At 61.9% G+C, this 14,222-nt stretch overlaps 1 protein-coding gene across 1 annotated transcript; it reads left to right on the top strand.

Moving 5' to 3' along the window:
- LOC111147078 (ADP-ribosylhydrolase like 1) lies at positions 1–13,281 on the top strand. The gene is made up of 7 exons (XM_022502962.1): positions 1–292; positions 4,412–4,576; positions 6,773–6,898; positions 8,630–8,770; positions 10,836–10,963; positions 12,187–12,319; positions 13,124–13,281. Exons 1-7 carry the CDS (start codon positions 79–81, stop codon positions 13,279–13,281), a joined length of 1,065 nt encoding a protein of 354 aa, XP_022358670.1. The 5' UTR covers positions 1–78.
- Positions 13,282–14,222: the final 941 nt, after the last annotated feature.

Below are 14,222 nucleotides of genomic sequence, written 5' to 3'. Positions count from 1 at the left end.
GGGGCACTGAAGGCCACGGCCGTGAAGCACCAAGGCTGGGCGTGGGGCAGCTGAACGGCCAGAGGAGCGGCCTCCGCGATGGAGAGATTCAAAGCTGCGATGCTGCTGGGGGCCGTGGGGGACGCGCTCGGACACAGAAATGCCCACAAGGATAACAGTGCCTCTGGCAGGAAGGTCCAGGAGGGGCCGCAGAGAAGCGGGAGCCTGGACCAGCGGCCACTCTCCCCGGAGACGTGGCCAGTGAGCGACAACACCATCATGCACCTGACGACGGCCGGGGCCTTGACCACAGGTGAGCCGGCCTCCCTGCCCTCAGCCGCAGTCCTGCGGGCGTCTCCACCGCAACGACCCCCACCCCCGACCAGCACCCCTTCTCGCCGCCTCTCCAGTCGTGTCACTCTGCCTGTCCGCGGTCGGCCTCCCAAATCTGACTCTTGGTTCACGTCTGTAAACGTGTCTCCAGAGTTAAACCGACTGAATGTCTCGCTTGGGCTGTTTCCCGAGAGGGTCCAGCTTCTCCCTGCAGGCAGTCCGCCCTCGGGTTTGCTCCGGAAGAAGAGAAAAACAATAAGCCCTTGGAAATTTGGGCCCATTAAGATAACATTGTTTGGGGATTACTTATAATCCCAAAGAGTTTGAGTCTAAACGCCATCTCCCAAAATAGGACTCAGATATCTGCCTAAACCACTCGTGGGGAGGCGACGCAGTGAGTCTGGCCGCTGGGGGCCGGGGTCGTGCTGTGTTCCCTGGGCAGCAGGTGGGCGGGGGCGCGTGTCTGCACGACTTTCAGGGAAGCAGCGGAGGGTGAGCACAGCTCCCGGGTCGGTTCCAGCGAACAGGGTGCAAGTCGGGTGGCAGAGAGGCGAGGAGGCCTGGGGGCCCGTGCCGGGGGCCCTCCCAGCTTAGCTCTGCGCTCACCGGGCGGGAATGCCGTCCGCCGCCGGTTCCAAAATAGCCCGGGTGAGGCCTGGAGCCGCACAGATAAGATAGCTCGGGGCGCCGAGCGGGGAGCACCTCCCCGAGTCTGCACAGCTGGGACGTCCGGTGTCTCCGGTGTCTGTTCCCGGGCTGACCCGCAGCAGGACGCCCACCCTCCCCAGGAAGCTGCGCCCGAGCCCAGCCCCGGCCCCCCCGGTTCGGGCGGCACAGCCGGGCTTTGCTCCCAAACGCGGCTCCCTCCACGGCACCTGCGGCCGGGCGCCCCGCGCGGTCCCGTGTCCTCTCCGCGCCCGCCCCGTCTCTCGTGACGGCGGAGTCCACCCACCGTGCATCCGCAGCCGCCCACGGACCGGTCAGGCTCCGAGATTAGCCTGAGCCCTCTTGGCGGAAACGGCAGGATCTGCCCGATGTGAAATGGAGGAAGGGGGTGGGGGGCGTTCGAGGCTTCGTTTCTGAGCAGACAAGCCCCGCCTCCGGCCGTGGCACTGGGGGCTGCTGCGTGCCCAGCACCGCCTGGCCTGCCGGTCTCGAGGGGTCGCTGGGGAGAGCGCCCACCCCGGAACCTCCACAAACCGTAGCGTCGTTCTCCTTCAAGTCACTAAAAATCTAAGGGGAAATTTATTTAAATTTAGTTGTCGAACAGCTGGATCTTTTATCAATAAATAGCGAACTGTGGGACGCCTGGGGGCTCCGTTGGGGAGGCGGCTGCCTTCGGCTCAGGCCATGATTCCAGGGTCAGCAGGGAGCCTGCTTCCCCCTCTCCCACTCTCCCGGCTTGTGCCCTGTCTTTGTGAAATAAATAAAATCTTTATTAAAAAAATAGCAAATTGAAAAAAAAAGAAATTAAAAAATAGCAAATTGGAGCCAAAATGGAGCCTCTGAGGCCCGTCCACGGGCCCCGCCAGCCCCGACATGGCGCTGAGTGCTGCGTGGTGTGTGCTGACCCCGCCTATGTCACCGTCTGACCCTCACATCACCCCGAAGGTTGACGTCGTTATCACTGCTCTACAGAAGAGGAACGGACACAGAGAGGTCAGGTAACTGGCCCAAGGGCCCCACAGCCACGTGAGTGTCTGAGCAGGGACGGGACCAGGTAACTTGCCTCCAACAGCCGAGTTCCTCACGCCATCCTCACGCCACGCCTACCGCCTGCAGCCAGCGGCCGCACAGGGACCTCAAGGACCCTGGTGGGTGGTAATTCTTCACCACCTTCCCCAAGACCCGCAGACCTTCACAAAGTGGGACACGGGTTGGCATTTTCAAGTGCGTCCCGCCATTCCGCTCTGTGGGGCCGCAGGGTCCTGTTGTCATGAGGGCCCATGTGACCGGCTCCTTTGGGCCTTATCTCTGGAATGTGCGGAACTGGATGAGATCAGTCCTGGCCCTGGAAGCAGTCCCGTTCCCTGCAGGCCGGGTGGGCAATCCAGTGTCCACAGCACGCCGGCAGGCTCACGGCACGCAGTCACCAAAGCTGCCTTGTGTGTGTGGCCGTGTGCCCGTCGCCCAAGGGTGCCTCGGGGGCCCTGGGGCCTGCCACTCCCGGGCCTCAAACTCGCGAGCTTGGTTTCCCTCCTGCTCTTCGGGATGACGACGCCTCCGTCACAGGATTATGTGAGACGAGGTGGGGCAGCGTGAGCACCGGGCACGCAATAAATTATTAAGGGACAATGGCTCGTGGCGGGGTAGATAACACCTGTCTTTCTCAGTGTCTTGGTCCGGGGGTCAGCAGCTCCAACAGCCACGGCCGCACAGGAGGAACGGGGGCATGAGCCCACTGGGGACCACAGCAGGTGTCACGGGCGTCTGTGTACCCGCAGGGGAACGTGGGGCCTGGCCCAGGCATGAGCGCGCCCAGCCTGTCCAGACCCAGCTCTCTGTCTCCTCCATCGCTGGCTCCCTGGTGGTAACAGCGTTTTGAAAAGCTGACATTTTTACTACAAAACGAGTTGCTGTGGGCATCTGTCTTCTTCATGGTGACGTGGACTGGGAGACGTACGGGGGTTTCGTGAGTGGACTTGTCTCTGCAGAGACAGGGTGGGAAGGCGGAGAAGGGTGAGCCCAAAGGCCATGTCACAAGGTGGCGAGAGTCCAACGAGGGCGGCACGGCGGCTCTGGAAAACCTGTTTCTGGTTTGGATTGTAGCCTGAAACACAAGACCGTCTGTTGCTATTTTGTTTTTAAGGAGGGTTTTTTTTTTTCCTTCAGAAGGATGTGATTCCAGAATAGAATGGATTATCTGAGGGATTCTGGAAGGCCGGTGCACTAACCCCAGATCGAGTTAAGAAAGGCTGTTTGTTTGTAAGGGAGGTCGTCTGGACGACCCCAGCAGCCGTGTGCCCCGCGAAGCCCACTACCCCCGCCCCCAACCCGGCTGGCCTCACACTCTCTACACACCCCAAAAGACTCCGGCCATGCATGGTGCGTCCCACAGGCTGCCCGCCGTGTGCAGTTGGGGGCAGGAGGACTGAGGACCAGGTCCTGCCTCGGAGCCACAACTCCAGGGCGCGAGGGCCCATCGGCCCTGAGGGCGGCAGGAGCTTCCCTCCCGGAGCAGGGAGGGGCTTGCCGAGTGCACCTGTCTCCCTTGCGTCTGGGGTGACCAAGAGGGGGACAGGGCTCCCTCCTTCCCTCCTCTCCTCCCCCACACCACCCAAAGTTGGGGTGTGCACCCAGGAGAGGGGAGGAAATGCAATTTGGGTACAGAATGAGTCTGTTGGTAGCTGTGAAAGTCCCATTGGCGCCTTCCCCCTGCCCAGTTGGCCTGGCACAGTGGCCTGTCCACCACCCCGCCCTGCTCTCTGATGGAACAAGGCAAACTGGACCCCACGTTTAGAGCTCTGTGGCCTCTACCCGCCACGCTGGGCTTTTAATGACAGCAATGCTCAGACCTTGCCCTCGACCTCTGGTTGCCATCATCTCTGGGCTCGGGCAGGTCGCATAACCCACGGAGCCTTCCCCGGGACCCAACAAGACAAGCTGGCGGTGCTGGGGGACACCTGCAACCGCCCAGGGGCAACAGGCCCCCAACAGCTGCTGGGCAGCACATCAGTCACTCTCCCCTCCACGTCCGCCATCCTCGAGGGATGCCCTCACACACTGGGGGCAGTTTGGGACAAGCTGGGGCTGCCCTGGGCCGCCTCACAGGAGGGAGAAGGCCGATGGAGTGCAGAGGCTCTGCCCCCTGCACAGAGACACGGGCTCGCAGCCCAGGGAACAGGCAGATTTCGGGCCGGTCCTCACGCGGGTAGGACTGTGGGTTTTGTCTGTGTAGCCAGAGTGAACCATGTGCAGGATACACGTCCCCAGGGAGCCGCGACTGTGGGCGGCAGGTCGCCGGAAGCTTCCTCCTCTTCCACACACGTGGGGCCACGAAGCTGACTGCCACCGGTCTTGTCCCTGCTACCCTGGGGTTCACAAGGCCACTGCCCTTCCTGCTCAGGCTGACCCTGTCCTCCTACTCTTTCATTCCCAGACTACTGGTGCCTGGACGACCTGTACCGGGAGATGGTGAGGCGCTACGTGGAGGTCCTCGAGAAGCTTCCAGAACATTGGGCGGACCCGGCCACCCTGGAAGGCTGCTCGCAGCTGAAGCCAGATAACTACCTCCTCGCCTGGCACACACCTTTCAACGAGAAGGGTCAGGGAGCGCTTTCTTCTCCCCGTAAAGCGCATGTGGGACGGCAGCCTGGACACTAACCCATGTGCCGTCCACTAACCAGCAACACCGCAGGTTTGCGCAGCACAGGGGGACAGCTGGGGCTCCCGTGTGCCGCGGCCGACACCAGGGCGTCCATCCACACCAAACCTGAGTTCATCTTAAGGAACAGTCTCGACTGCTTTCCCTTTAAGTTTGTATTTCACCAAAGTCAGGAAAACATGTACTAGCAGCATGTGGTCTGTCCCCAGGATGCTCCAATGTGTTCAGAGGGGCCATATTTACGTGACCAGATCTCTGCCTCCATGGCACCAGCTCCTGGGTCCTGGACCTGCCCCGCCAGGTTTATAGAGGACAAACATGCCCCTTTGGGTTTATACTGGGTACAGACCCCACTCTGGGCTTATACTGAGGACGGACCCGCTCTGGGCTTATACTGAGGACGGTCCCCCACTCTGGGCTTATACTGAGGATGGGTCCCCCCGTCTGGGGTTATGCTGAGGATGGGTCCCCCTGTCTGGACTTATACTGGGGACGGACCCCATTCTGGGTTTATCCTGGGGACGGACCCCGCTCTGGGCTTATACTGAGGACGGTCCCCCACTCTGGGCTTATACTGAGGATGGGTCCCCCCGTCTGGGGTTATGCTGAGGACAGGTCCCCCCGTCTGGACTTGTACTGGGGACGGACCCCACTCTGGGTTTATCCTGGGGACGGACCCTGCTCTGGGCTTATACTGAGGACCGGTCCCCTTGTCTGGGTTTATACTGGGGACAGACCCCACTCCGGGCTTATACTGGGGATGGACCCCATTCTGGGTTTATACTGGGGACGGACCCCACTCTGGGCTTATACTGAGGATGGGTCCCCCTGTCTGGACTTATACTGGGGACGGACCCCACTCTGGGCTTATACTGAGGTTGGCATCTAATCATGTTACTGGCATGAAGGAAGAAGGGAAACAGATTCTATAATGGAGAGAAAAATCAATAATCAGAACCCATGAAGCCTGAGGCAGCTGTTCGAGTCATGGAATGGTTGCAAAGTTGTAGGCATTCCACAGGCTGAAACATTAGGTAAGGACACAGATGTACACAAATCACATTTTCAGAAAAACATTACGACGTCTGAGTTTCTAAATGCACTGGGTGAAATTATATTTTTCAGAAGAAAAACTTAGTGAGTCTGAAGGCACAACAGTAGAAACAACCTAGAGTGGGACACATAGAAAAAAGAATTCGCAAATCGGAGAAAAGCACAGGCGACTTTCAGCGACCTCGTGTGCCTGTGACAGGGTCCCTGGTAGAGCGAAGGGCAACAAAGAAACGATTTGAAGAAATAGTGGTCGAGGTCTCAGAAGACAGTAACAGACTCTTCTCCCAGGAGACCTCAGACGCCAGCAGACACGTGAACAGTCGCTGCACACCACTCGCGTCAGGGAAATCCTAATCAGAACCACAGTGAGATCCCACCTCACGCCAGTCAGAATGGCTGGAATTAAGTCAGGAAACGACAGGTGTCGGTGAGGATGTGGAAAGACTGACCGTGAGGCCCGTCAGGGGGACACAGGACACGACCACCCAGCTCCTTCCGAGGTGACCACTCACTGCTCGGAGGAGCTGAACGGTCCATCCGGGGTGTCCGCCCCAGAGAAAAGAGCGTGTGTCAGGACGAAGGTTTGGTTAGGAGAGTTCACGGCGTTGTCGTCACCATCACCCCCCGGGGAAATGGCCCAGGTGTCCGTCAGCAGGTGGGAGGGCAGTGCGATGGCTGGTTGCCACACCCCGGGACCCTGGGACCCCGGGATGGCGCCCTCACTCCGTGGCAGGTCCCGCTCAGCAGAGCTGTCTTCACAGCGAGCAAACGTGTCCGGCTACAGCACGCAGTCTCTGCCCAACATCTTCCTGGGAGAGTGCACTGGAGTGCGTCCCAAGCCACCCAGAATTCTGTGTCCAATGCCAGAGCAACCTTCCGACGTGCGGAAGCTTTGCCGTCCTCTTCCTCTCTGTTCGTCGTCGGGCACTTGGGTCATGGGCCTGTTTTCCACTCCCTTCATGACACTGGGATCGGTGCTCCCTAAGTGTGTGTACGTGTCCGGTCACTCGTGGAAGTCCGGCTGCCAGAGGCGGGGTTCTCGGAGCAAAGTCTGGAACTGGGTGCACTGTGTGTTCCTCCCAGGGTCAGGGTTCGGAGCCGCCACCAAAGCCATGTGCATCGGCATGCGGTACTGGAAGCCAGAGCGCCTGGAGACACTGGTGGAAGTGAGCGTCGAGTGCGGCAGGATGACCCACAACCATCCCACAGGTGACGCTGTCCCCGGGGTTCGCTTGCCTGTCGGCCGGCGTGCACTGCGTACGCTCTGTGGTCGACCTAAGAGCCGGCTTGGCGTTGAGCGTGGCAACTCTGGAAAGGGTGAACCCAGCAGGTGTGGCGCCATGTGCGCCGGGGGGAAGGGAAAGGGAGCTGGGCCCCGGGCTGACATCTCGGGCATGCACTGTGTGTCACATAGGTCGGGCGTCTTCTGCTGAGTGCTGAGCCCATCCCCAGCCGTGCCTCTGTTTCCCCACCTGTCGTGGGGATGACTGTGGCACTGGGAGCCGGGCCAACTTGCACAGGAGGACAGAGCATGGAGTCCCGAGCTCTGTGGGCTTGTCCTCCTGGAGCCGTGATGCCTGCTGCTCCCGGGGTTTCCCACCGCATGTCCGTCACACAGCATGAGGGCAGGCGGGGCCCCCGCGCTGACCCTGAGTCATGACCTAGAAGGGCTGTCCGCTCCTAAGTTAAGAAAGAATGACGTGGGCACCCGAGTGGCTCAGTCGTTAAATGTCTGCCTTCAGCTCGGGTCCTGGGATTGAGCCCCTGATCGGCGGGGAGCATGCTTCCCCCCCCACCCACTCCCTCTGCTTGTGTTCCCTCTCGCTGTGTCTCTGTCAAGTAAATACATTAAAAAAAAAAAAAAAAAAAAAAGAATGGCGTGAAACTCGCAAACCTGTAACCACGTGTGAGTCAGGGCAGGGGACGCCTTCCCAGCCCGCCGCTGTCCTGAGACTCTTCCCTCTTTCAAGGCCACTTTCTTTTTTCCCGAAAGACTTTATTTATTTATTTGAGAGAGAGAGAGCAGGTGCGTGAACTGGGAGAAGCAGAGGGAGAAGCAGGCTCCCCGCTGAGCAGAGAGCTCGAAGTGGAGCTCGATCCCAGGACCCCGAGATCATGACCTGAGCCGAAGGCAGACGCTTCACCCACTGAGCCCCCCAGGCGCCCTCCAAGCCACTCTCAGTGTTACTGTAGCTGGTGTGGCCACACTGTGCCCTCCTGGCAGCGCCCGCGGGGGGCGCTCACGGCAGGGAGACATTTGGAGCGGCTGGCGGTATCCCGGCCGGCTGGGGAGGGCTCCGTGCTGAGCGCCCGCTGGCTCGTGGTGCAGGTGGAGGCGGGCTGAGCCCGGGAAGCCTCCATGCGTGACAGGGGCGAGTGTCTGCCGACAGTCCAAGGTCCCCAGGACTCCGGGTCCGCAACCCCGACCTCTACAACATTGGCTGATGGACTGTCTGCTCGTATGAAAGAAACGTGTCACACAGTGTGTTTCAGATGAAAGCCCCGATGAGACACGGACGGTTTGATGGCACGCGGGCAACACCGGGAGGGCAGGGGGCTCCTGTCCAGTGTTCCGGACACGCTGGCTGCAGGCATCGCAGTCGGATTGCGGTGCGCGGCCTGGACACTGGATACCCCTGGGCGGGTGGTCATGGCAGGGGGTCAGGATGGTGACAGGTCTGAGAACCCGACACTGACTCCCAGCCTGCCGCAGTGCCTCCCAGAGCGGCCAGCGAGACCCCGAGGGCAGCTCTGAGACGGCCGTGCCTCTCTCTGTGTGGTTGTCTTTTCCGTGAGCCTCGGGCAGGCCTGGCGGGCACTCCTGTGTCCCCACCACAGCCCTTCATGCAGGAGACGGAAGGCCAGCATGCCCGGAGCCACGGCCCAGGACGCCGAGCCCAGAGCCATGGTTGTTCTGTCGCTCTGCCCTCTGCCCCGCAGGCTTCCTCGGGTCCCTGTGCACGGCCCTGTTTGCGTCATACGCTGTGCAGGGCAAGCCGCTGGAGCAGTGGGGCAGGGACATGGTGCGGACAGTCCCGCTGGCCGAGGAGTACTGTAAGAAGACAATCCGGCACCTGGCAGGTGAGCCCAGCCCCTTTCCTGTCGCTCCCCATCAGGCGGGCCTGATGCACACTCAGGACTCATTCAGATCAGGTTCCCAGACAGCTCGGGGTCAGCCCGCCCCACAATGAGATGGGGGCCTGACCTCGCCAAGCGGGCCAAGGCACCCCTGGCAGAGGGTGACACCTGCCCAGGGGACCCCTGTAGCCAGGAGACCGGGAACAGTCGAGCAGTTGGAGCTCCACACCCTGACCCCAGCCGTCCTGCTGTCTCACAGCAGCCAGAGAGACGACAGGGGCGCACACCGGGCTTTGGCATTCCGGATGGTCCCAAAGTAGCCCGTCGCCCGGGACGAGGGACGCCCACACTGACGTCCACACTGCTCCTAAAGCTTACGGACGGCCAGACCCAGAGCCCAGACGGGTATCTGTGCCCGCTGGTGACATCTACACCCAGAAGTGTCTGTCTGTCCCAGTTACCCAAACCCGTGGTCAGAAGACACCCCCCTTGGCTGCCCATGTGGTGTCCACTGGCTTGTCCGGCAGAGGCTCTAGGGATCATGATGCCGCTGGCGTTGGGCAAATGACCCCTGACGGACCAGACGGAGAAGCAGGTGCAGTGCCAGAAAGCCCACGGCTTCTCCTCAGGGGCCGGCCCCGCACAGCGCTCTCTCCCTCTGGGAGGGCCCGGAGCTCTGCGCGGCTGCTCTGAAGTTGTCCGTGTTCGTCCCGGGGCAGAGGGGGCTCGGGGTGTGGGTGCAGGAGCAGGCTGTGGTCTTCGGGGCCGCCCTAGGCCGAGGTCTTGAGACAGGAAACCCACGAGTCACTGTCACCCTTTGACAAGTGGGGACTCATTATAAATGCGCCTGGAGAAGCTTCCAGACCAATGTGACCAGGAGAGTTTTGCCTCTGTTTCTGCCAGCTCATAGTGCTGGGAAACTTGCCCACTGGCCCATTCTGGAGGGAAGCAGAGAACCTCTTGTCCACCGTGAACTGCAGTGTCCCCTATAACCCTAATCATAGAACAGAGCTCCACACTTGCCTTATTTTGCCTGGCTTGAGTCACTCTTAGCCCGGGCTCTCTGTGGTGGCAAGGCTGCCCGGGGCCACGTCCTTCCACAGGGAGAGACAGGTCAATGAGGCCGAGTGCGGGCCACGCGGTGTGTTCCCGCTGCACGGGGGACAGTCCCCAGAGCTCCCCAGGCTTTCCCGCAGAGCAGCCGTCAGGGTTGCTCCTGGACAGGAACGGGGAGGACTTGGATCTTTCTGTTTAATTTTAAATGTGTTCAACCTAGAGTTTTATGACCTTCTAGGACACACACCCTTTTCAGTAGAAACCCAAAACCGTCTGGAGAAAATCGTGCTCCAGGGCTTTCTGCTTCGTGGTGACCAAGCCCGTGGGCAGTACTGACACTAGCAACTCCGTTCCCCGTCTTTCTGCTTGGGCCTCTGTCCCCAGACTTGCTGCCCAGCGGCCGGGAGAGAAGTGTCCCCACGTGGGCCGAACCCGGGTCTCCTCAGGGCCTTCCTGTCTGGCCCTGTCACCTTGCCCCAGCCTTCAATGGCTTTGCTGTTAGTTTTGTAAAGTGGACTCGGGCCAGCTTTCCTGGGAGCCTGCAGGTCCCTCAGGACCCAGAGCCCCACCAACACCTGTGCTAGGGCCTATCTGTGCCTCCGAGCCACCCCCCATCCCGCAGGTGTCGGCTGTGCCCCCTGAGCCAGGAGGCTCCCCGAGCTGGCGAGGAGGCGCCGCGGTGTCAGCCGCCCGCCAGAGGGACGCCCAGGGGCTCACCTGTCGGCACTTGCGCCCCAGTGGCACGTGTCAGGGCAGGGTACAGGCTCAGGACAACAGGAGAACAGTCGGGACCGCAGGCTGGGCCTTGGGTCCCAAACAGAGTCGAGCAAGGCTTAGGGTCACTTTGTCCCTCGTCTCCACCTTCCTCGCGGTGGTTTCAAAGCGGCGGTGGACGCCAGCGGGAGCCACGGAGCCGTGGCCGGGGTGGGCTCAGCCCTCCACCTCCGGCCGCCCACCCCGGCCCCACGGCCAGCTGGCGGCCCTTGGCACAGCGCACCTGCTCTCTCTGCAGAGTACCAGGAGCACTGGTTTTACTTTGAAGCTAAGTGGCAGTTTTACTTGGAGGAGAGAAAGATCAGCGACGACACGGGGAGCAAAGCCATCTTCCCCGACCGGTATGACGCAGAGGAGAGGGACAAGGTAAGTCTGGCCGTGTCCAAGGGTGGGGACGGCCATGGCCAGGGTCCCCGCCGAGGGGCCGCTGCGGCTGGGCTGTGTTCCGGCTCCGTGTGGAGCCTGGCTGGGGAGGCCCCCCCCCACAGCAACGAGGGACCCGGAGCAGCCGTGGCAGTGGCGGGGGGTGGTGTGTGTTGGAAACCTTCCTGGAGGAAGCATGTTTGAAACAGATAAAAGTTCATCTTTCCATTTTCTCTCACTAAGAGCACGGTATGTGCTAGAAAATTTGAAAATAGGGTTGTTAAAGACATTCTATTCCACTGCACGTTTTCTGGGGTTGCGACTTCAAGTCGAGGCTGATGAACAAGGCTGTGCACGCCATCACCCTTCCTCATGCTGCAAACACCCCCGTGGGCGGACGCTGTGGGTGCCAGGGGTGGTAGCACGAGGGAGAGATATGAGTCACTGCAGTGTGGCCCAGATCCGCACGTGTCGTCCATACGTCCAGGGATCCCGAAGCTGAGCTGAAGTCCCTTTTGCAGTCAGGCGCTGAGCACACTTGTGGGCGGCCCCTCTGCCTGCCGAGGGCACCCCTGTGGTCCCAGCCAGCTGCCCCAGCCCCAGCTAGCACGTCTGCGTTCCAGGTGTCAGGACGGTGTCAGGGAAGAGGGAGGGCCACCCGTCCTGCTCGGGTGTTCCCTACCTCCCCTCTGTGTGCCCCCGTGGACCTCGCCTAGATGCAGGAAGGCCCCAGTGGGCAGCCCTACAGATGGTACGGCTGCCCCAGCCCAAGGCTGACGGTCCCTAGGACACGGGGCTGTGACAGCCCATCACCCCCCCGGCCCCTGCCCGATCCCTGCTCTCGCCAGCCTGACCACGTGCGGCGCACCCCACGGGGCTTCGTGTGGAACCCCCACCCGTCCCTGCCTCGGGGCCTTGGCACCCGCTGGGCCCGCGCTCTGCTCAGACGAGGGCCGCGTAGGCTCTGTCACCGTAGACTTGGCAGCTGCCCCAACTCGTGGCCAGGCTGGTTTGTCACGGGAAGGCCTGCATCCGTGGGAGCCTCCAGAGATGGGTCTTTCCTGTGCATGGTTAGCCCAGCCCTGGGGCAGTGCCTGGCATACACATGGCGCCCCATAAGTGCACAGCCAGTAGGTAAACACCTGTGTCCTGGAAGAACCCAGGAGCTCATGCTCCAGCCAACACTGGTTTGCTGTCGTGTGACTCTGACCCCACTCTTCCTTCAGGCTTACCGGAAATGGAGCTCGGAAGGCCGAGGGGGCCGGCGGGGCCACGATGCCCCCATGATTGCCTATGATGCTCTACTCGGAGCTGGGAACAGCTGGACGGAGCTCTGCCACCGGGCCATGTATCACGGAGGTGGGACTGCCTTCTTTAATGGTCTTGGGTTCTGGGCAACCAGCACCCTCTTCTCACCCCAAAGTGTCCTCCCAAGGTCTCCAAGAGCCCGGCCTCCTGCCCCCCAGAATGTGTGTCCTTCTCTGGGTGGGTGCTGCCTTGCGTGGCCATTTTCCTGAGCTCACTAGGAAAGAGCTTTTGGGGAAGACAGGGTACGTGCCCCTCTCCTCCAAGGCCACTGGGCTAAGAGTGGGTGTCCTACTACGACAGCCCCACATGGTTCTGCTGACCCTGTGGCCAGACAGGGTTCTGTGGGACTTTGCATCAGCGGCCGCGGGTTTGAGACTTGCAGGAGCAGCCGTCACAGTCCCGAGGCTGCGCAGGATCTCCCTGTCCCCTGGTGCCCACTCTCTCCTGCGGGTGTGAAATGAGGTGGTTCCTGGCAAACACCAGCTCGCACTGGGCACAGAGTCTCCATGGGCACTGGAGCCCCTCGGTTCCTGGTGCCGAGGCTGAGGTGGTGAGGGCCAGTGCCGCCCGCAAACGTGGGCTCCCGGTGCGCCCGGCCCCCAGGACAGCACGGGCGTCCATACACAATCACGCGTGTCCGGGTGTGCAAGGAGGGAGGGTGGGAGGGGGCAGCAAACCCCTCAGGTCGGTGCACCCAGAGCAAAGCTGGGGTCGGGTCCGGGGAGCTGCCCAGAGGGTCTCTGACACGAGCTCTTGGCAAGGGGGACTGGCAGGCTCTGGCTAGTGCCAGGTCCCTGAGCCATGGCTGCCTGCCTCGACCCCGAGGTCCCTGAGGACCTGTGTTTTTCGTTCCAGGCGAGAGTGGGGCCACGGGGACCATTGCGGGCTGCCTGTTCGGGTTGCTGCATGGCCTGGACACGGTTCCCCCGGGCCTATACCAGGACCTGGAGCACAGGGAGGAGCTGGCACGCCTGGGCGAGGCCCTGTACCGCCTGTCCACAGAGGAGAAGTAAAGCCTCCCGGCGCTGTCTGGGGCCCACGGCCCCCTGGTGTGCGCCACGCCTCCCCGGCCAGAATCACATCTAACCCTCCCCTCCCCAATGTCAGAACCCCACCTGCCGTATGAAAGGCACCGTCCGTCCCACGAGGATGTTTGTCCTGCCCTCGCACGGCCCCGGGACATCACTGGCCCCACGCCAGAGGCCCCAAGCCTCCCAGCGCGGCAGCACAAACAGCCTCGGGGACAGTCGGGGTGTTTCGCTGTGTGCACCACTAACGCTGCTCGCTCACTGGTGCCCACCACACTAACCAGGACGGCCGCGCGCACCGCGCGCACGTCCCCGCCTGCTCCTGGCCTCGGGCGCGGCAGCCGGAAGCGCGCGCTTCACCTCCGCCGGCGTTTTTAATCACACTAGATCTTAGATCTTAAAAACCAACCCCTTTGGAACGAGTGCCTGAGAAAACTGGGAAATAAAGGGTCCTCGTGCGTCCCGCATCTCCTTCGGCGTGGTCTGCGGCTGTCACGCGGCCTGCCGGGCCTGGCCGGGGCCACCGCAGGCTCCACCGTGCTCGCTGCTGAGGACGCGGAGCCGCTCGCCGTGGCCGGGTCCCTGCCCGCGAGCGCAGAGAACGAGCACACCTGCTCCGGCCGACAGGAGCGGCCGACAGGGTCTTTCGGAAGTAGCGTCTGGTGTGAATAAAAGCCGGGGCGTCTCGCGCTTAACACAGCGCTTCGGCAGCTTGGCTGGGCCGGCCCGGCTGTGGCGGGGCTCTCTTCAGGGGCTCGGGGCCCGCGGGGTCACCCCCTTGCTTCCCAGGAGGGCGCGAAGGCTTGGCACCAGCCGGCGGGCGGCGGACCCGGGAGGCGCTGGCGAGGAAGGTCCCCGAGTCACGGACTAACGCCTGCTGCTCCTGCCGCTTTTTTTTTCCGGGGGGAAAGGCAGGAAGCCGCGCA

The sequence above is a fragment of the Enhydra lutris genome, unplaced genomic scaffold (genome assembly GCF_002288905.1).
Source record: "Enhydra lutris kenyoni isolate GAN:26980312 unplaced genomic scaffold, ASM228890v2 scaffoldscaffold15, whole genome shotgun sequence".
NCBI lineage: Eukaryota > Metazoa > Chordata > Mammalia > Carnivora > Mustelidae > Enhydra > Enhydra lutris.
Note: the sequence above shows the minus strand (reverse complement) of the source record. Positions and strands in the feature narration are given on the sequence as shown.